The 21877-nt window shown below is 49.9% G+C and overlaps 1 protein-coding gene and 1 long non-coding RNA gene across 3 annotated transcripts in view; one reads left to right on the top strand and one right to left on the bottom strand.

The window, feature by feature from the left end:
• Positions 1-5568: 5568 nt before the first annotated feature.
• XXYLT1 (xyloside xylosyltransferase 1) overlaps positions 5569-21877 on the bottom strand; it is a 189160-nt gene continuing 172851 nt past the window's right edge. For both annotated transcript variants that reach the window (XM_067738476.1, XM_067738477.1), the window contains exon 4: positions 5569-7129. In XM_067738476.1, coding sequence (XP_067594577.1) covers positions 6733-7129 — 397 coding nt within the window. In that variant the 3' untranslated portion in view covers positions 5569-6732. The remainder of the gene's footprint in view (positions 7130-21877) is intronic.
• On the top strand, positions 12679-17138 carry LOC137225061 (uncharacterized). The gene is made up of 3 exons (XR_010943670.1): positions 12679-12776; positions 16512-16621; positions 16956-17138. It is a non-coding gene; the product is annotated as an uncharacterized lncRNA (long non-coding RNA).

The following is a 21877-nucleotide window of genomic DNA, read 5'->3' on the forward strand; positions in this document are numbered from 1 at the left end:
CATCTATGTTCATCAGTGATATTGGCCTGTAGGTTTCTTCCTTTGTGACATCCTTGTCTGGTTTTGGTATCAGGGTGATGATGGCCTCGTAGAATGAGTTTGGGAGTGTTCCTCCCTCTGCTATATTTTGGAAGAGTTTGAGAAGGATATGTGTTAGCTCTTCTCTAAATGTTTGATAGAATTCATCTGTGAAGCCATCTGGTCCTGGGCTTTTGTTTGTCAGAAGATTTTTAATCACAGTTTCAATTTCAGTGCTTGTGATTGGTCTGTTCATATTTTCTATTTCTTCCTGGTTCAGTCTTGGCAGGTTGTGCATTTCTAAGAATTTGTCCATTTCTTCCAGGTTGTCCATATTATTGGCATAGAGCTGCTTGTAGTAATCTCTCATGATCTTTTGTCTTTCTGCAGTGTCAGTTGTTACTTCTCCTTTTTCATTTCTAATTCTATTGATTTGAGTCTTCTCCCCTTTTTTCTTGATGAGTCTGGCTAATGGTTTATCCATTTTGTTTATCTTCTCAAAGAACCACGTTTTAGTTTTATTGATCTTTGCTATCGTTTCCTTCATTTCTTTTTCATTTATTTCTGATCTGATTTTTATGATTTCTTTCCTTCTGCTAACTTTGGGGTTTTTTTGTTCTTCTTTCTCTAATTGCTTTATGTGCAAGGTTAGGTTGTTTATTCGAGATGTTTCCTGTTTCTTAAGGTAGGATTGTATTGCTATAAACTTCCCTCTTAGAACTGCTTTTGCTGCATCCCACAGATTTTGGGTCATCGTGTCTCCATTGTCATTTGTTTCTAGGTATTTTTTGATTTCCTCTTTGATTCCTTCAGTGATCACTTTGTTATTAAGTAGTGTATTGTTTAGCCTCCATGTGTTTGTATTTTTGACAGATCATTTCCTGTAATTGATATCTAGTCTCATAGCGTTGTGGTCGGAAAAGATATTGATACAATTTCAATTTTCTTAAATTTACCAAGACTTGATTTGTGACCCAGGATATGATCTATCCTGGAGAATGTTCCATGAGCACTTGAGAAAAATGTGTATTCTGTTGTTTTGGATGGAATGTCCTATAAATATCAATTAAGTCCATCTTGCTTAATGTATCATTTAAAGCTTGTGTTTCCTTATTTATTTTCATCTTGGATGATCTGTCCATTGGTGAAAGTGGGGTGTTAAAGTCCCCTACTACGAATGTGTTACTGTCGATTTCCCCTTTTATGGCTGTTAGTATTTGCCTTATATATTGAGGTGCTCCTATGTTGGGTGCATCAATATTTACAATTGTTATATCTTCTTCTTGGATCAATCCCTTGATCATTATGTAGTGTCCTCCTTTGTCTCTTCTAATAGTCTTTATTTTAAAGTCTCTTTTGTCTGATATGAGAATTGCTACTCCAGCTTTCTTTTGGTTTCCATTTGCATGGAATATCTTTTTCCATCCCCTTACCTTCAGTCTGTATGTGTCTCTAGGTCTGAAGTGGGTCTCTTGTAGACAGCATATATATGGGTCTTGTTTTTGTATCCATTCAGCCAGTCTGTCTTTTGTGGGAGCATTTAGTCCATTTACATTCAAGGTAATTATCGATATGTATGTTCCTATTCCCATTTTCTTAATTGTTTTGCATTCGTTATTGTAGGTCTTTTCCTTCTCTTGTGTTTCTTGCCTAGAGAAGTTCCTTTAGCAGTTGTTGTAAAGCTGGTTTGGTGGTGCTGAACTCCCTCAGCTTTTGCTTGTCTGTAAAGGTTTTAATTTCTCCATCAAATCTGAATGAGATCCTTGCTGGATAGAGTAATCTTTGTTGCAGGTTTTTCTCCTTCATCACTTTAAATATGTCCTGCCAGTCCCTTCTGGCTTGCAGAGTTTCTGCTGACAGATCAGCTGTTAACCTTATGGGGATTCCCTTGTGTGTTATTTGTTGTTTTTCTCTTGCTGCTTTTAATGTGTTTTCTTTGTATTTAATTTTTGACAGTTTGATTAATATGTGTCTTGGCATACTTCTCCTTGGATTTATCCTGTATGGGACTCTTTGTGCGTCCAGGACTTGATTAACTGTTTCCTTTCCCATATTAGAGAAGTTTTCAACTATAATCTCTTCAAATATTTTCTCAGTCCGTTTCTTTTTCTCTTCTTCTTCTGGAACCCCTATAATTTGAATGTTGGTGTGTTTAATGTTGTCCCAGAGGTCTCTGAGACTGTCCTCAGTTCTTTTCATTCTTTTTTCTTTATTCTGCTCTGCAGTAGTTATTTCCACTATATTATCTTCCAGGTCACTTATCCGTTCTTCTGCCTCTATTGATCCCATCTAAAGTATTTGTAATTTCATTTATTGTGTTGTTCATCGTTGTTTGTTTCATCCTTCATTCTTCTAGGTCCTTGTTAAATGTTTCTTGCATTTTCTCTATTGTATTTCCTAGATTTTGGATCATCTTTACTATCATTATTCTTAATTCTTTTTCAGGCAGACTGCCTATTTCCTCTTTATTTGTTAGTTCTGGTGGGTTTTTATCTTGCTCCTTCATCTGCTGTGTGTTTTTCTGTTTTCTCATTTTGCTTATCTTACTGTGTTTGGGGTCTCCTTGTTGCAGGCTGCAGGTTCGTAGTTCCCGTTGTTTTTGGTGTCTGTCCCCAGTGGCTAAAGTTGGTTCAGTGGGTTGTGTAGGTTTCCTGGTGGAGGGGACTAGTGCCTGTGTTCTGGTGGATGAGGCTGGAGCTTGTCTTTCTGGTGGGCAGGTCCACGTCTGGTGGTGTGTTTTGGGGTGTCTGTGGCCTTATTATGATTTTAGGCAGCCTCTCTGCTAATGGGTGGGGTTGTGATTCCTGTCTTGCTGGTTGTTTGGCATAGGGTATCCCACACTGTAGATTGCTGGTCGTTGAGTGAAGCTGGGTGCTGGTGTTGAGATGGAGATCTCTGGGAGATTTTCGCCGTTTGATATTATGTGGAGCTGGGAGGTCTCTGGTGGACCCATGTCCTGAACTTGGCTCTCCCACCTCAGAGGAACAGCACTGACTCCTGGCTGCAGCACCAAGAGCCTTTCATCCACATGGCTCAGAATAAAAGGGAGAAAAAGTAGAAAGAAAGGAAGGAAGGAAAGGAGGGAGGAAGGGAGGAAGGAGGGAAGGAAAGAAAGAAAGAAAGAAAAGATAAAATAAAATAAGATAAGAAAATAAAGTTATTAAAATAAAAAATAATTATTAAGAAAAAAAAATTTTTTAAAGAAAGAAACGGACGGATAGAACCCTAGGACAAATGGTGGAAGCAAAGCTATACAGACAAAATGTCACACAGAAGCATACACATACACAGTCACAAAAAGAGGAAAAGGGGAAAAAATAATAAATCTTGCTCTCAAAGTCCACCTCCTTAATTTGGGATGATTCGTTGTCTATTCATGTATTCCACAGATGCAGGGTACATCAAGTTGATTGTGGAGCTTTAATCCGCTGCTTCTGAGGCTGCTGGGAGAGATTTCCCTTTCTCTTCTTTGTTCTCACAGCTCCCGGGGCTCAGTTTTGGATTTGGCCCCGCCTCTGCGTGTAGGTCGCCTGAGGGCGTCTGTTCTTCGCTCAGATAGGACGGGGTTAAAGAAGCAGCTGCTTCGGGGACTCTGGCTCACTCAGGCTGGGGGGAGGGAGAGGTACAGAGTGCGGGGTGAGCCTGCGGTAGCAGAGGCCAGCATGACGTTGCACCAGCCTGAGGCGCGCCGTGCATTCTCTTGGGGAAGTTGTCCCTGGATCCCAGGACCCTGGCAGTGGCGGGCTGCACAGGCTCCCTGGAAGACGGGTGTGGATTGTGACCTGTGCTCGCACACAGGCTTCTTGGTGGCGGCAGTAGTAGCCTTAGCGTCTCATGCCCGTCTCTGGGGTCCGCACTTTTAGCCGCGGCTCGTGCCCATCGCTGGAGCTCCTTTAAGCAGAGCTCTTAATCCCCTCTCCTCGCGCACCAGGAAACAAAGAGGGAAGAAAAAGTCTCTTGCCTCTTCGGCAGGTCCAGACTTTTCCCTGGACTCCGCCTGGCTAGCCGTGGCGCACTAACCCCCTGCAGGCTGTGTTCACACCACCAACCCCAGTCCTCTCCCTGCGCTCCGATCGAAGCCCAAACCTCAGCTCCCAGGCCCGCCCGCCCCGGCGGGTGAGCAGACAAGCCTCTCGGGCTGGTGAGTGCTGGTCGGCCCTCTGTGCCGGAATCTCTCCGCTTTGCCCTCCGCACCCCTGTCGCTGTGCTCTCCTCTGAGGCTCCGAAGCTTCCCCCCTCCACCACCTGCAGTCTCCGCCCGCAAAGGGGCTTCCTAGTGTGTGGAAACCTTTCCTCCTTCACGGCTCCCTCCCACTGGTGCAGGTCCTGTCCCTATCCTTTTGTCTCTGTTTATTCTTTTCTCTTTTGCTCTACCCAGGTACGTGGGGACTTTCTTGCCTTTTGGGAGGTCTGAGGTCTTCTGCCAGCATTCAGTAGGTGTTCTGTAGGAGTTGTTCCACGTGTAGATGTATTTCTGGTGTATCTGTGGGGAGGACGGTGATCTCCGCGTCTTATTCTTCCGCCATCTTCCCCTCCCACCCAAAAATGATTTTTAATGCCTAAAGTATTCCATTATATAGCTGTAACACACATTATTTATCCACTCCCCTATTCAGCATTTTGTTGCTCCCAATTTTTTTCTATTATAAAAAAGGCTGTGGTAAACAGTGACTCTGTCCACATCTCTTATTTTATTGCAATAAATTTTAGAATCTGAATTACCTTAATGAGGTTTTCACAAGTATCAGTGATAGTGTGTCATTATCACACGTAATACAATGCTAGGCACACAGCAGACATTCAATAATTGGTAGCAGTTGGACTTTCCTGGTGGCGCAGTGGTTAAGAATCTGCCTGCCAGTGCAGGGGACACAGGTTCAATCCCTAGTCCAGGAAGGTCCCACATGCCACGGAGCAACTGAGCCCGTGCACCACAACTACTGAGCCTGTGCTCTAGATCCCACGAGCCACAACTACTGAAGCCCGTGCACCCAGAGCCCATGCTCCGCAACAAGAGAAGCCACCGCAATGAGAAGCCCGTGCACTGCAACAGTAGCTCCTCACTCGCTGCAACCAGAGAAAGCCTGCATGCAGCCACAAAGACCCAACACAGCCAATAAATAAGTAAGTAAGATTGCTGTCTCTCAAAAACCACTAAAAAATAATTGGTAGCAATAAATAGGAAATCAAGTCCCTAAGCGGACAGACCTGTTCTGTCAGAGCTGAGAGTTAGGAGAGACGTGTGTTCCGTTTCATCAGGGGATGATGTAGGCGGACAGTTGGGGTAAGCAGATGAGAAGGGATGCGGTGGTGGGTTTTGCTCCCAGAATTAGACTGGCCTGTCAATACCTGAAATGAAATAATTCTCCATTTTGAGCCCAATATAACCTTCTCAGATGTGGTCCCCCTTAGGCCCCAGAGACCCACTGTGAGCACACTTACTAGCTTAATCACGTGGGGAGGCAGACTCTGAACGACATTGATCACACTCTTGATTCAGATCCTTCAGGTAGCTGGAAACTGTGATCAGAGAGCAAACAACATAAATCATTGTGTTCTCAAAGATTATTTATTAACTGTTCTCACTCACGGTGGAAAAAAATAAAATAAATGAAATTGAATTAAAATAAGATGAAAATCCAACAACACTTCTTTCCTGAGGACCCCAGGTGGATTATACAAAATGGACCAATAGAGGCTTCATATTTGTAGCTCACTTACAGGAGAACTCATTAAAGCAGAAATCAAGTAATGACAGCCTAATTTCTTGTAAGGTATAGGGTCTGACCTGGTGCGATAAAGTCACACAGATGATTCTTCCAAATAAAGAGACTAGAATGCTTATAAGTCTAAGAGCGACACCCCTTCCAAGCTGCACGGTTACACTAGGGAACTGCTGGGCTCCTCTTTGGAATGAGTCTTCCCAATCCAGACAATTCCATCACCTGTCCTTGCGGGTGGCCAGTCTCTTTGATGGCAGATTTGATTTCAGAGCAGAGTCTGGTCACCTGGAGCTGGATCAGATGAATAAGGGATAATGAGGTTCTGTGATGCAGTTGGGAGGTAAATGCTGTGAAGGTTAAAATAATGAGACCAGTTTTCTTATGTGGGCCACAGGTGCTGTTGAGGGCCCTCCTCAAAGAGGTGGGATCTTTACATCTCCACCAGGCGCCACGAGCATCGTGAGACTAACCACACGGCCTCCTAGGATGCGCGTGTGGAAGGCCAGCATTCCTTTGGATGCTTAAACTCTGGGCTGGTTGTTAAAACCCTGGCTCATGCATTTAGAGCTCACTGGGGGCTACAGCAGTACTGTTTGCTCTGTCTCGCCTATCGATGTAAAATAAGTTTATATTTGGTCTAAGAAAGCCCAGTTCTTAAAAGGATTTCCATTCTTTGGGGGCTGAAGGCAAGAGGCACCGTTTTGTTTGTTTTTCTTCCTTCTTTTCAAATGCTCGCTTCCTAGCCCACCGGAAGAGGTCTATGTGTTTGTCCTTCATGACGCCTGGTCCTTGGAGGCAGAGGGTCCAGAGCACCAGTGGGGGCAAAGGGTCCAGTCGTCATGGGATGGCTTCAGGACAGCGATGTGTGCTGGGAGAGCTGCAGCACCTGATCACAAGGACGTCCTTGCCGTGTCTCTCTAGGAGTTCAGACACTGCCCCAGGCCTGTCCGAGAGGCGCCCCTCTCCTTCCCCAGATCGGGTGAGGAGGCGCCTAGGCCTCTGGGATAGGGGTGTTGCAGTTCCCATGGTAGATCCTGACGTGGCCCTCACACCGGAAGTAGGCATCGAAGACGTCGCTGTAGCCATGGTCCCTCCACCAGGTGCAAAGCTGCCGGTTCCAGGTACAGTCCAGCACGTGGAAGAGCTCAGGGTGCTCCATGCCAATCATGGTGAAGAAGTCCTGGTCCCCGAGGTGACCCCGGAAGTGGTACTTGTCGGCCAGCTGCTGCACCTGTGCTGGCTCCAGCAGGCGGCCGTACAGTGGGGACTGGCGCATGGCCTCCAGGTTGAGCAGCATCACCCCGCTGTTGAAGCCGGGGAGCCCCTCAGGGGGAGGGCCCCCGACCCGGGTCTTGGGGTTCTCATGACGGAACTGCCAGAATGTGTGCCTGGGAAGGGGAAAGAGAACAGATTTAGCCTGACGTGTGTGTGTGTGTGTGTGGGAACAGTCTGCCAGTCCTGTTCCTCTGGGTCCTCACAACCACCCAGGAGGGAGGTTCCATTTTCACTCGTTTTACAGCTACGAGGACTGAGCCATTCTGAGGCTCAGAATCTGTATCACACTGCCAGCAAGAGGCAGAGCCGGTCTGAGTCTCCCAAGTCCAAGCCTCACGTTCTTCCCACCACCCTCAGGATGACATCATCATCTCCATCAATCACATCTGTACAGACTTCGTGAGCACCAGGCACTACATCCTATGAGACGGGTGTTCTCAGAGGCAATATGTCACCTCACGCCTGAGGAAACTGCACAGAGAGGTTCAGAGACTTCCCCAAAGCCACACAATCAGCAAATAGCACAAGCAGGGACTCAGCCCAGGCATCCGGCTCCAGCGTCCACTTCTGAGGTTAGTAACAATCTAGGTGGAACTTTCCACCTAGATTTTTGTCTGTGATCTTGAAAAGGAGAGGAGAGAGAAAAGTTGGGAAACAGTTCTGAATGGTGATCAGGTAAAGACGTAGGGAGCTAAACACAGGCTGAATCAAAATCATTTTTTTGCTTCAGAACAAGTCTCATTCATTAAAACCCCATGCCTAGCATTTCTGAAACAGCTCAGGTCCACCGGTGGGTCAAGTGAAAGTGGCTATGGGACAGCCAAGTAGAATTATAGCAATTTTAGAGAGCAGGTCCACTCAATTTCAGTTTCTCTCTAGGCAGATTTAGAAATCTGCTCTAAGTCCACTGGATGTTAGAGCCAAGGGGCCCCTCCTAGGTCCTTTATCCAGATGTTTCCATCTGGAGACAGGAAGTCAGATCCAGAAACCTCCCCGTGGGTGACAAGGTTAGAGCATGAGCCACTCTGTTCTCTAGCCTCTTTAACAGCAAGTTCCTGCATAGAATGGGCACAGGAAGGGGCAAAGAGAGACCCAGGCTCCATTCCTGCAGAGATGCCGTCACAGCAGAGGGGCTTCGACTTGGAGGAAGGAGGAAAGACGGAGGACACTCTGTCGTGGGCAAGGGCAGGAGTGGGCTGGGGCGTGTCCTGCATCAGGCTCCATCCCACCTGTTTTACCAGCTTTGCCTCTTTCCTAGAGTCCGTAGGATGGGGATGCAGCATAGCAAAACCAGCTCTGCCCCCGGCCTGGAAATGCCACCCTCTGGCCTCCCACAGAGCAGCTTCCCGACCAACGACAGGGAGGAGCTGTGCAGTGAAGTGGGCAGTGCAGGGGAAAGAAAACCAGAGGCCTGACCCGGGGTGGGCCACCCTGATGCATTTTCCCGTTCAACACATTTCTCCAGGTCTGGGAATAGAGAAAGCTTCCTTGAGGTCTCGCATATCACAAGGGGGCCGAGAGTTTGCTCCTGGCCAGGGTAAAGCATTCCATTTGGACATTCTTACAAGTGGAATACACAGGTTCATTGTCTGAATTTCGCCATAATTGGACTGTGAGTGGAACAGAGCTCTGGTGCCTACTTGGTGATAACAACCTTGGCAAAAATAAGCTTCCAAAGCAAACAGAGATGCTAGATCTTTCTAGCCACTAAAGCCTGCAGTGATGGGATCATAGCAGGGTTAGAATGCCGTTTGACAACTGTTAGTTCATTTTACCATATTTCTTCCAAATAGTTAATTTCAGGAACAGGTTGCAAACCAGCTAAAATTCTACCAAATAGACCTGGGCTACCACGGCATGGTAGAGGAGGGACCCTCAAACCAGGCGAGGTTTTTTCTTTTTTTTTTTTTCACTATTCTAGTTGGAAATTTTATTACCCCGCTCTCAGTAACTGATAGAGCAACTAGACAAAGGATGTGGAAGATCTGAATAAAGCTATCAACCAACTTGACCTAGTCGACATCTGTGGAACTCTCTAATTCTTTTCTCCTGCAAATGGAACATTCACCAAGATAGACCATACGCTGGAGGACAAAAAGTCTCAGTACATTGAAAAAAGTTAAAAGTCATATAAAGAATGCTCCCTAACCAAAATGGAACTGCACTTGAAATAAACTAGATAGAGAAAATTTCTAAATATTTGGAAATTAAGCAACACACCTTTAAAACAATCCACTGGCCAAAGAAGAACTCATAAGGAAAATCAAAGTATTGCAAATTGAATGAATAGTCATGTACCCTTTCATTTTCAAAAGCAGGTGACCAGCTGTCCCATGTCCTGAGAAACTGTCCTAGTCTCAGGCAAACCAGGACGGTTGGTCATCCATTGAAATGTCTGGGTTCAGACTACAAGTTATGTGTCACCTTAGGTACAGGGCTTCTCTCTCCCGCTATCTTTTTTAAGGGGAGGGCTGTTCTATTGCCAAAGCACTGGATTCATTCTCCAGAGAGGAGAGACCCGGGGGAAAGGAGAAGATGGCAGCGAAGAGGCAGAGTCGGTGCTCGTGGAGCCCCTGGACACCTCATGCCCCATCAAGCCCACCGGTCCTTCTGTACTTCCCCCACGGTCTGTCCTCCCCTCCCAGAGGACGGGCGGGGGAACGTGGCACGGGCTGGTGGTGTGGGCGCGGCGGCCACGTCTGTGAGGTCCCCCAGCACCGCCATCGCCTCTGCCTGCTCAGCACCTGGCACAGTAGCGCCTCAGGAACCATGAAGTGATGATAAGGACTGAGGAAAAGGTCAGTGCAGCTCAGGCTACATGGCCTTCGATGTCACCTGGCACCAGGGGCAGGAAGAGGTCAGGACAGTTGCCGCTGCCGAGAAAAAACCTGCTGCTTCTCTGAGCCCTGGATCCACCGCTGCCAGGTCTGTTTTGGGGGAGAGGAACAGGGACCCACGAGAGGGTGCTCAGATGTTTGAGAAAGGTTCAGAAGGGTTTCAACCCTTGAGCAAGCTGGGAGCAGAGGGGCCATCGGCAGCCCCGGGACGCCCTTACCAACCTCAGCAGGGAAGCTCCCCCAGCTCTTCTTGTCTACACAAGAGTGACCTGGCACCGGACTTGCTGGGCTCTGGAGGGCAGGGCCAGAGGCAGAGAGGTAGGTGGAATCCTTCCAGGCAGAGACCATGACCTAGGTGGCTCTTAGGGAACGTGCTGCCTAGACCACTGCTTAATCAAGACATAAGAGGCATTTTATGACAAAGAGCCAGAAAGAACCAGGTCTGGGACATCAGTACATTATGATTTGTAAGGAGAAGCAAGGGAGGGAAAGGAAATTGGAAATGCAAGCTGCCTGGGGTGTCTGAAGCAGAAACACAGCCTGAAAATGAACCAACGATTCTCTAAGTACACAATTACTGCCGTTATTTAAAGTGTTCCTACTACCCCAAGACGCACCCAGAAAAACCGAGCAGCTGCTTAGGGGAATGGTGGGTTTCTCAGGCTTCCACGGCAGCTGGTCCTTGTGGAAGAGCTGTGCTAGGCTTGGGGTAGAGAGTGATAGAGGGACGTGGAAGGGATGAGAACTCACGTAGGGGCCTCTGATCCCACGTGGCGCGGCCTAACGGGGCGGGGTCTCCACTTCCACAGCCATGGCAGCACGTGCGGGCTGCAAAGCCCTCTTACGATTCTCTACCTCACTCCTCTCCCAGCAGTGCAGGGACATTGTTGCCTGCATTTTAACAGAGGGAACAAGAGGCCCTCAGTTGTGAGGGGCAGGGCCCCGACTCGGATCCAGGGCTCTGACCTCCAAGGTCCCTTTAATCTTTGACTACTTCAGATTCCACCACAGGCTAATGTTCCAAGGAGCAGCACTTGGATTTCAATATTATTTCTGACTTTGGTTGGCAGACCCCAAGGCCACGGGTGCTGGGGACCAGGCCATCAGGTGAGGCAGCAGCTGCTGGCTTGGAGGGTGGTGGTCAGAGAGCACCCCAGACCCTTGCCTTCCTCACGGGGCCTGGGCTGACCATGTATATTCACAGGGCACTGCCAGTAGCACGTGCTGAGGCTGCAGGAAACGTCTGTATGAATGAAGGAATCCGATTCTGAGAGCTTCCAGAAGTTTCTCAGATTAACCTCCATGGCCACAGCCCAGCCATGTGGTGCTGCCTAATTGTTTCATTTGGGCCTGTGTGGAGTCTTGTTCCCACCCCCATGGTCACCTGGAGACCCACACTAGAGGGGATAAGGTTTCTTCCCCTTAAAACGAGGCCTAGTGCAGATGGTCCGTTGTAAGTACCGAGTCCTTCCAGAGGTCGACGAGGCTTGCTGGGAGAGCACAAGTGAGGAGCCTTCAAGCACATTCTACTAGTTATGGGTGATGCATTTTCTAATTTTTTTATATCGAATACATCCTAATTAATAATCATAAAAAGGACTAGTAAAAGCTAGTGGACTAGTTCTAGTGAGGAAAACCCATCCTTACAGGAAGGGGTGTTTGAAGTATTATAGTTTTGAAAAAGCAGAGCCATCTCCTCCCTCAGGTCTTTTCTCTGATGATCGTTGCTAAGGTCACTCCAACAAGTCTCTCAACCAGAGGCTCTGGCTGAGAACCTAAAGCTCACGTTCTCCAGAAAAGGACTCACGTTGCCGTGAATCGTCCCTTCCTCCTCCCCACACACCATCCCAAATCACAGACTCTTTTGCCTCCCTGTTTCTTCATGATTTTTTTTCCTGGGTTGGCCTTTCTCAGCTCCTAAGGCTCAGTTTTCTACTTTCACTTCCAAGAGGGGAGAAGCAAGGATGGGAACACACACTGGGCCCGGGCAGTCTGCACAACACCCCTCAGGAAGGTTCTGGAAGCCTGTGCCGACTCAGGTTGAGTTCAAGCCGTAGGTTCTCAGGCTGAGAAGGCCCTGTCGTAGGTCTGGGATTCCCAAGGACGGCTTCACACGCGGCACATCTCGCCATGGCTCACCCCTTGAGTGTGCCTCAGAGTCAAGGGCAAAGTCTCTAAGGAGCAAGGGAGGCCGGCCTCTACCCGGGGAAAGCTCGCCGTCTAATCAGCAAAGACTGGAATCAGGAAACACTACTTCCCTCATGCCCGTGCTTGTGTACCAGGCCCAATCAGCTCTTGTTTGACTTGGAAGGGACCCTGTTTTCCAGTCGTCCGAGAGGAAAGGCCAGGAGTGAAGAGCCATGCTCAGAGGCAGCCCAGCGTTCCACCCAGCCCCGGTCCTGCGAGGTGACGGGACAGTTCTAGGGGATGATTTCACAGCAGTGGCACTGTCTCTCCGTCCTGCCTTGGGCTGAGGCTGAGGTTCTGTGGGACGGGCGCTGACCCTTCATTCTCTAGGGGAACCACTGTCTTGTGGTATCCAGCTGGAGAGGGCGTGGACCGCGTGGGGCTGTGGGCCCCGCGAAGCTTTGAACTGCCTGTTGCCCTAGGGCATTTCTTACCACCGAGAGTCACAGCTAACCCTTGTTAGGATCTCCTGCTGGCAAGGCCTGAAGCAGGGAGGTCTCTGACTCCGCTGGTCAGAGAGGGTAAGAAATGTTCCCAAAGTCACACAGGTTATCAGTGGTAGGACTGACAGGGGCCCCTCATCGGCACTGGTCAGTCAGCAGAGAGATGCCCAAAAGTCCACTCTCCCGTGTCTCCTAGTTCTTCATGAGATGAACAGGAACAACAGAGAGCACACTGAACTGAGAAGATCAATTGCCCATCACTCAGCTATTTAACAGACCCAACCCATACGGAGGTGAGTGGAACATCCCTGCCCTCAGGAAACAGGCAGTGCAGCAAGGAGCTGAGACCTGGGTGTGAACACACCAGCGGGGGTGGTCCTGGGGTGGGGCTGGGGGGCTGCGCCTGGACCCTGGATGCCTGGGCTGGGGACCAGCGGGGTGAGCCCCTGGGCCTCTCAGGGCCTTGGTTTGCTCAGCGATCACGTAGGGATGGGGATGAGACACCCCTTAGGGCCGTCCTGGACTCCAGGAGCAAACACACGCCAGACCCTGCCCAGCGCCAGGCCCCTAGGAGCGGTCGTGGCCGTCACCATGGGTGCTCAGCCACCGAAGGCAGACGCCCTTCCTGCCCAGGCTCTTCTCAGGGTGTGGTGGTATCTCAGGGACCAGCCCTCGTCCACCAGCCAGGCGTCTGCAGGTTTTTGTTTAGACACGGCTTCCTGCTCCAGGGAGTCTGGAATGACTGTCTGTCTCGTTACCAAAGCAGCACCGGCTATGATCTGTCCACCTCTGTGGGACTCTAAAACCTGGCAGAGCACTGGAATCATGGAGCGTGAACACCCCTGCTGGCAAGGCTCTGACCTGCTGCAGGACAGCTCTCCTGACGCCCCCAGTCCTCCTTTGCTCTGGAGCCCTATGGGCGGCTTCAGTGGACCTGAGGCCTCCCCTGGCACAGCACCACCAGGGCGCCAGCCGCTCCCCCGTGCCCTCAGGAGGGGTGGGATGCCCCTTCCTAAAGCATCCATCCCCATCCCTGGCCCTCCTGTGTCGTTCCCCGGCCCGCCGGCCGGACGTCTCGGCTTTCCTCCCACACCTGCTGTCCTAGAGCTGTGAACAGGTGGGTGGGGCTGGGGAACCCATCACCACTCAGTCTGACAAATGGCTCTAGAGCACTGAGGTGCCGGCACTGGGCTGGGCCCTGGAGGGCTGCATGGCAAGGAACTGGGGGAGGCACAAGGGACAGAGATGATGGAGGAAGAGGCATTGCAGGGTTCAGCCAGGCAGATGGAGCTCGGAGGGGCTTCAGGCCTAGGCTACTACAGGGGTGGCAGAGCTGCCAACAGCACGGCAGGGCTGGGAGGATGCAGAGGGGAGTGACCCCGTTCAGTCTCGAACAGATGCCCAGCAGGGAGCTGGACACAGGTGTGTCACAAGCACAGTGCAAAGCAGGCAGGACAGAATTCTGGAGAGTGCTGACATTTAGGGAATGGAGGAGTGAGGACACAGGTAGGACCTCTGAGTAGCCGAGCCGCCTGTCCCCCACACTGACGCGGGCCGTGGGGCCCCCTGAGGAGCTGCACCGACCTCCAGCTGGACCTGCAGGCCCACTGTGTGCACTTTAACCCTGCATGCCCCAGCCCTGTGTCCCAGGTGCCCAAAGCGCCCCCAGCCTTCCTCCTTCACCTTCATCCCCATCCAATCCAGTGGCCTCCAGGCCTTCTCTCCCCAGGTGCTGCCCTCCAAACCCTCTTACTGACAGCAACTGCCCATTCTCTGCCTCCCATCTGAACAAACACGGATCAGGACAGAATGACACCCCAGACAGCACTAAGTATCTCCAGCCCTCCCTCCCCAAGTAGAAACCAATCCTGCTGCCACTCCCCCAGACTGCAGGGATGCACGCTGCCTCCCCCGACACACCCTTGCAGAGCTGTCCCCCAACCATGCACCGCAGCCACACCATCAGTCTAGCTGCCTCCTCGCCTCCCTGCTCATCACCTCTGCCCACCACTCATACCCTCTTCTTCTCTGCTCCATCCCTAGGGCAGCCTCAATAATTTCAACAGCCGTGATAAGAGCTTCACCTTGGCCTCAGGGTTCTTCAAGCCCTAACTGAGCTAGCCACTTGGCTCCCCCTTCTGTGCACCTTGCCACCAGAAGGCACTCTCCTCCAGATTTAATGTGATTCTTATCAAATTACCCATGACTTTTTTTCCACAGAATTAGAACAAGCAATCCTAAAATTTATATGAAACCATAAAAGACCCAGAATTGCCAAAGCAATTCTGAGGAAAAAGAACAAAGCAGGAGGCATAAGACTCCCAGACTTCAGACAATACTACAAAGCTACAGTAATCAAAACACCATGGTACTGGCACAAAAACAGACGTATGGATCAATGGAACAGAATAGAGAGCCCAGAAATAAACTCACAAACCTATGGTCAATTAGTCTTCGACAAGGGTGGCAAGAATATACAATGGAAAAAAAACCAGTCTCTTCAACAAGTAGTGTTGGGATAGTTGGACAGCCGGATGTAAATCAATGAAGTTAGAACACACCCTCACACCATACACAAAAATAAACTCAAAATGGCGTAAAGAATTATAAGACATGACACCATACAATTCTTAGAAGAGTACACAGGCAAAACATTCTCTGACATAATCATACCAATGTTTTCTTAGGTCAGTCTCCCAAGGCAACAGAAATAAAAGCAAAAACAAACAAATGGGACCTAATCAAACTTACAAGCTTTTGTACAGCAAAGGAAACCATAAACAAAATGAAAAGAGAACCTATGGACTGGGAGAAAATATTTGCAAGCGATGCAACCAACAAGGGCTTAATTTCCAAAATACAGAAACAGCTCATACAACTCAATAACAGGAAAACAAACAACCCAATCAAAAAATGGGCACAAGACCCAGACAGACATTTCTCCAAAGAAGACATACAGATGGCCAACAGGCACATGGAAAGATGCTCAACGTAGCTAATTATTAGATAAATGCAAATAAAAATAACAATAAGATATCACCTCATACCGGTCAGAATGGCCACCATTAAAAAATCTACAAATAACAAATGCTAGAGAGGGTATGGAGAAAAGGGAACCCTCCCACACTGCTGGTGGGAATGTAAGTAGGTGCAACCACTATGGAAAACAGTATGGAGGTTCCTCAAAAAACTAAACATAGAGCTGCCATATGATCCAGCAATCCCACTCCTGGGTATACATCCAGACAAAACTATAGTTCAAAAAGATACATGCACCTCTATGTTCACAGCAGTACTATTCACAACAGCCAAGACATGGCAACAACCTAAATGTCCATCAACAGATGAATGGATAAAGATGTGGTACATATATACAATGGACTACTACTTAGCCATAAAAAAGAATGAACTAATGCCATTTGCAGAAACATGGGTGGACATAGAGATGATCATACTAAGTGAAGTCAGAAAGAGAAAGACAAATACCATATGATATCACTTACGTGTGGAATCTAAAATATGACACAAACTAATTTCTCTATGACACAGAAATAGACTCACAGACATAGAGAACAGACTTCTTGTTGCCAAGGGGGAGGAGGAGATGGGGCGAGATGGACTGGGCGTTTGGGATTAGCAAACGCAAACTATTATACATAGGATGGATAAAACAACAAGGTCCTACAGTATAGCACAGGGAACTATATTCAACTACTGTATAGCACAGGGAACTATTCAATACCCTGTGATAGACCATAATGGAAAAGAATATGAAAAAGAATGTATATATATGTATAACTGAATCATTTTGCTATGCAGCATTAACACATCACTGTTTATCAACTATACTTAATAAAATTAAAAAAAAAAAAAGGCACTCTCCTCCAGGGACAGGGAGATGAGATAGATCCCCTCTGATCACATACCCATGGAAGCTGCCAGTCGGCCCCTTGGGAGTCTCTGGGGCCCATCTCCCCTTATTTTCTAGATTGTCAGTCTTTCCTGGCTCCCCTGGTTCCCCCCCACAGTCTGAACTGCCCCCCAGCACCTCACCACATGCCTGGAACGTGACAGTGTTGAAAGCCGTAGAGAATGAAGACCCAGAAATGCTGCAGGAGGTGCCCGAGACCTTTGAGAGGTGAGTGATGGAGCCTAAGAGGCCAGACACTTGGCCCTGGGGACACAAGAGCAGGGGGAGCAGAGGCAGGGCAGGCAGATACACCAGCAGCAAAGAGAGGGCAGAGGGAAGCGTATTTACAGAGAGGGAAGCGAAGCCACATGTCAAGGGAAAGGGATGCGTGTGCCAGACTGAAGAGAAAGGAAACAGGATGAATGGCAGGGTGGCACTTTGAGGAACGCTAATCATGCTAATGGCTAATATTTAGTGAGTACTATGTGCCAGGCCGTTTTAAGTTCTCATGTAACGTTTGTAACAAACCCATGAGGTAAGAACTATTATCTCCATTTTATAGATAAGTGTGAAAGGAAGATATAAAACATTTGCCCAAGGTCAGAGGAGCCAGGCAGAAGAGTTTGCCAAGAAGAGGGAAATTCCTGGGACGCATCTGAGCCTGAAGGAGGGACAGAAGTAAGAAGGTGCAGTGGCTCTGAGGTGCGAGCAAGGGATATTTTAAAAGCTCATTTTTGGTCAACTCTAAATCTTGGGAAGGTAAGAGATGAAGTCATCTCAGAAGATAGAGGAGCTGGGGTGCAAGAACGGCCTGAGAAAGGGAAATCGTCTATGAGGGCCCCTCGGAAATGCAATAAGGAATCAATAAAAGATGAATGAAAGAATTTGCTGGAGTAGCGAGGGCGTGAGGAAGCTCTGGATTGATAACCAGGGTATGCCTTATTCACCTTTATGTCTTGAGAGCCTAGCATGGGCATTTGATTCCCAGCACACCCGTGAGAACTGCTAAGTTTCAAATGAATGGATTAAAGAATGAATGAACAAAAGAATAAGGGACTGTAAGATCAGATAGCAGAAATTTAAAAGAGGAGAATGTTGATGAAGGTGGTGGAACAAAAGTTCAGAAAGGCAGTTGGGAGACAGTGCGCCCTGGACCCTGTGAGCTGGGGCCATGCGGTCTTCACGCGGGGAAGCCAGGTCTCCAGGGTGAGGACAGAGAAGGCAAGGGAGCAAAGGTGGTCCCATGAGCTCTAGAATCCACACCTGTGATGAGATGCAGGTGTGACAAAGGTGAGCCATGAAGAGCCACAGATGGTAACCTGACCCAGTGGCGCCCACAGCCCTGTGGACAGTGTCCTTCCCAGCGCTGGCTCTGGAAGAGCCCCTAGCTTCCAAGTAGCGGGGCTTGTACATCACTGCTAGGGAGCAGCTCAGATCTGGTGTGAGCCCTGGGACCAACCAGGAGACTGCAGGGCCTGCAGCCAGCAGGCTGGGTTGGTCACAACCCACGTGCAGGGGGCCCCAGCTCAGCTCCACAATCCTGCCCTTTCCCAGAAGTCGGGCTGAGGGAGGGACTTTCATCAGGGTGAAGACAAAGCCAGAGAGAGTCACCTTCAGAATTGGCTCACTGCTCCCAACAGCCCCGTGGCACTAGGGGACACAGGAGAGAAGTGCCCAGGACACATGCCGGGTGTTTTCCGGGGCAGTCAGCAGAGCGTAGGCGTGTGCAGTAAGGTGATGGGGAGGACCACGGGTGGAATTTAACCTTGTGCCCGAATTAAGCTCAACACCAGTCCAGCCCGGTGTCCTTCACCCTGGTGTGGCTGAGCCGGGCACAAAGGCAACCGAGCTCCAGGAAAATGTGTTACTTCCCAAGCCCAGAAGCAGTCTGTGAGCTGTCCCACTTCATCTCAGCTGACCTCTGCCTGCCCCCGCTCGCTGTCCCACACACTGTGGCATGGGTCTCGGTCAAGGGTAAAACAAGTGATCGGCATGTTGACACAAACACTGGGGATCTCCTCTCACCTGTCAGGCACACGGCAAGGCACCGTGGGGGGACAGCGACGGGCCAGACACAGGCCCTGCCCCACGGGAGCCTATCACGGGCAACAGCACTTCTCAGATGTCACCATGCCAGGGACTCACCTGGGATCTTGTTAAAATGCAGATTCTCATTCAGATGCTGCATTTCTGACAAGCTCCCAGGTAATGCTGATGCTGCTGGCCCGACGATCATACTCAGAGGGGAAAAAAGAGGTATTTTTAATAATCTTATAAAGAAATGAAAACCACATGAGTAGCAGTGATATTTTATCATGAAAATGGCCATGAAATAGGTGGCTCGGCCACTTGCAAATTTTTATGCTAATATTTGCTGAGCCTTCTCACGTTGCACAGTCCTGGGGCTGCTCTGGCTCTGTGGCTCTGTTCCCACCCCTGCCCCATTGAGATGACCCCTGGGGTCTCTCCTCCAGTTTCCCCAGCACCAGAGGCCTCTGTTCTCATCAACTCCTTCTCACCCATATCCCTAAGTCTTCAGTAAATGTTCAAAGCCTGGTACCGACCAAGCGCCGCACCTGAAATAATGAGGAGGAGGAAGAGGAGTTGCCATCACTCGGGCAGCCCTTACTCAGCTTTACATACATTCTCTCAATCCCTCACGACAACATCTATGGTCAGTAAGGATGAGGAAGTGAAGGCTCAGAGAGGTTAAGCAATGTGCTTATGGTCACACAGCCCTCTTGCGAGGCTAAGCCCAGAGGTGAGGCTGCGGGGCAGGAGGAAGTGCCCTCCCTGCTCAGTGTTGCGCTCCCAGAGGGGCCCGTGAAGTTGTGGAGCCTACAGGGTGGGCTCTCAATCTCCTGTGCTCTCACCAAGTTCAGAGCTGGAGTGAGAAAGAACTCAGAGAATGGATTCTCAGGGGAGGTCTGGTTGGTAGAGCAGAAGACAGGATAGGGGATTCCACACACCAAGACTGGGGGTGGGGTGTGAATTTCGTCAGACCAGTTCCAACCGTGGAGCAGGCTATGTAAGGGTAGAGGGATAGCAGGAGTGAGCCAGTGTGCTCCCTGCCCCAGGTGCACTTAGATAGAGGCAGGAAGCCTGGTTTCAGTCGTGGCTCTGGCCCTGGAACCAAAATCCCGTAGGTGAAAAAACCTATAGAGATCACCCAGGAACACAGAGAGTGGAAGCAACTTGCACAAGATCCCCCAGCTGAGACGTAACAGCTCACATGCCCGGGCACCACAAAGCTGCCTGAGGGCCCTCCCACACCAGCAAGACGGCAGCCTCAGCTTTTGTCTCATGCTTTTCCAGATTCTGACCAAGGAAAACCACACACTTTTTTAGGGTCATAGGACATCAGTTCTTTCCCTAAAATACTTAGGTCAGCCCTTGCTACCTGTTCTTCACTTGCCGTCATCTAGTAAGTTTAATCACCCAAGGATGCTCTCTGCAAACCCCCCACCCCTGCACACAATCCCAGGACCCCAACAGCCTTCGGAACCCAACCGCAGGGACCCATCCCAGCGGCCTAGAGTGTGCAGGGCACTGAGGACACAAAGGTGAATCACACAGAGACCTCTGTCCCGCAGGAACCACTTAGGATGGGACAAGTAGTCACCACACTGGGGACGGCTCACCTTGGCTCTGGGCAGGGAAGTCTCTCTGGCAATGCCGGAGACGGGCATCCTGCCAGCCAAAGGAGCTCAGGGTAAGAAAGGGAGGCCACAGAGGCAGCCACTCCCAAATTCTCTCAAAACACTGAAACCCTCCAGAGTCCATGCTTCATCTGTGTGGCCGCAATGTCTTCATGTGGAAAAAGGGCCATCCCCATGAGACTTAAATTATTCAAGCATTCTGAATCCTCCTGCATGAGGTCAAGTAGGCAAAGAAACTATTGTCACTTGGAAGTTCAGGTTGAGGACAAAAGGAGGCTCAGTGGGGTCCCTGCAGGATGGTTCAGAGAAGGGGTGTGTGCTCTGGAGAGAGAATATCTAGGTTTGCCCCCAAGGCTCCACCCCTTTCCAGCCTCTCTGCAAGGGACAGTGACTTGGGACCAGTGTCAGAGAGTCCCATCCCCAGCCCTGGCCCCGCAGTGAAGTCAGAGAGAAAGGGAGCAGGTGTTCACCTCCCTGTGCCCCTCGCATCCCAAGAGCCCTGCCCTGCCTGTGGGCTGTGGTGGGCACTTATGAGCCACCATCTGTGTATGGTGACAAGCTGATAGAGTCCAGGACAGATGAAGGGAGACCACCCCCATCCTGGGCTCATTCTGACCATTCCCCCAGCGGCTGGCCCGGTTTAGTTCATGCTCTTGGGCCCCTGAGAGCCTCGTCCTTTGCGGGTGGTGATGGCACAACCAATGTGCTCAGCACAGGAAAGAGGCCCTGGATGGCGGGGCTGGCCCGGAGGCAGCCATGCCTTCACCTCTGCCTTGTGTGCTGTGTGGGCCTCCTGCAACTCCGTGGTGGCCCAGATGCAGAAGGACTCTGGGGCTCTTTAAGCCTCTCCTCACGCAAGGGCAGCACGGGGGCCGTGTGCAGGGCGGGGTGGGGTGGCAGCATTAGAGGTCATCTGTACAGAGCACACCTGAGCCACACAGGCCTGGCCTCCAGCCCACCCAAACACGCAGCTTGTTCCTGGCCTGCCAGCGTCCCCTCACGGCTGGCTGCCTTCTGTGGCCCGAAGCCCCGCGGCTTGGCCCTCCACTGCGCTGTCTTCTCTGTTTCCTTTCTTTTAAAGAAGGAAAGAAGAAGAAATTCCACAAAACAAGCTGTCCTCCTGACAGGCCAGCTCAGATCGCAGTTGAGCTAGGCTGAATCAAAGAGCAACGTTACCAGGGGGTTATCAGAACTGTCTGGCTCAGAAAATAAACAACTCCTCAAAGATGGCCTGGAATCTTGGCAGCTCCCTGTGCGTGGGTTGCTGGGACTGAGGCCCCTCCCGGTCTCTAAACATGCCAGGGGGTCCAGCAGAGACCGCAGACCTGCAGTTCCATTCAACAAGCACAGGGATTCAGAGCAGGGGCTGTGGAGTCAGGCCTGGGCTGCCGTCTCAGGGCTGCCCCTTCCCAGAGGTAGGGCCTGCAGCTAGTTACTTAACCCTCTTGAGTGTGGTCATCTGTAAACCTGAGAGGATGAGATCTCTTTGAGGCTTAAGTTGAAGTGCCAGGGGAGAGCCTGGCACATTTATTAATTGAAGAAATACTTACTGAAAACCTACTATGTGCTAGACACCATTCTAGGCCCTGGGATACAACAGTAAACAGGAAAGACAACTATGATTCCTACCCTCGTGGAGCTCAGTGTCTGGGAAGGATGCAGACCAGCCAACAGGCAATCACAATTCTGGGTGATAAGAGACAGGATGGCGCAGCAATGGGGAGTTTTAAGACCCCCAAAGAGAGGCTCCTCACCCAGTCTTGAGGGGTTCAAGGAAGCCTTCCTGGAGAAACTGGTATGTGAGCCCCGATGTGAAGACTCAGGC

The sequence above is a fragment of the Pseudorca crassidens genome, chromosome 5 (genome assembly GCF_039906515.1).
Source record: "Pseudorca crassidens isolate mPseCra1 chromosome 5, mPseCra1.hap1, whole genome shotgun sequence".
In the NCBI taxonomy this organism is placed as follows: Eukaryota; Metazoa; Chordata; class Mammalia; order Artiodactyla; family Delphinidae; genus Pseudorca; species Pseudorca crassidens.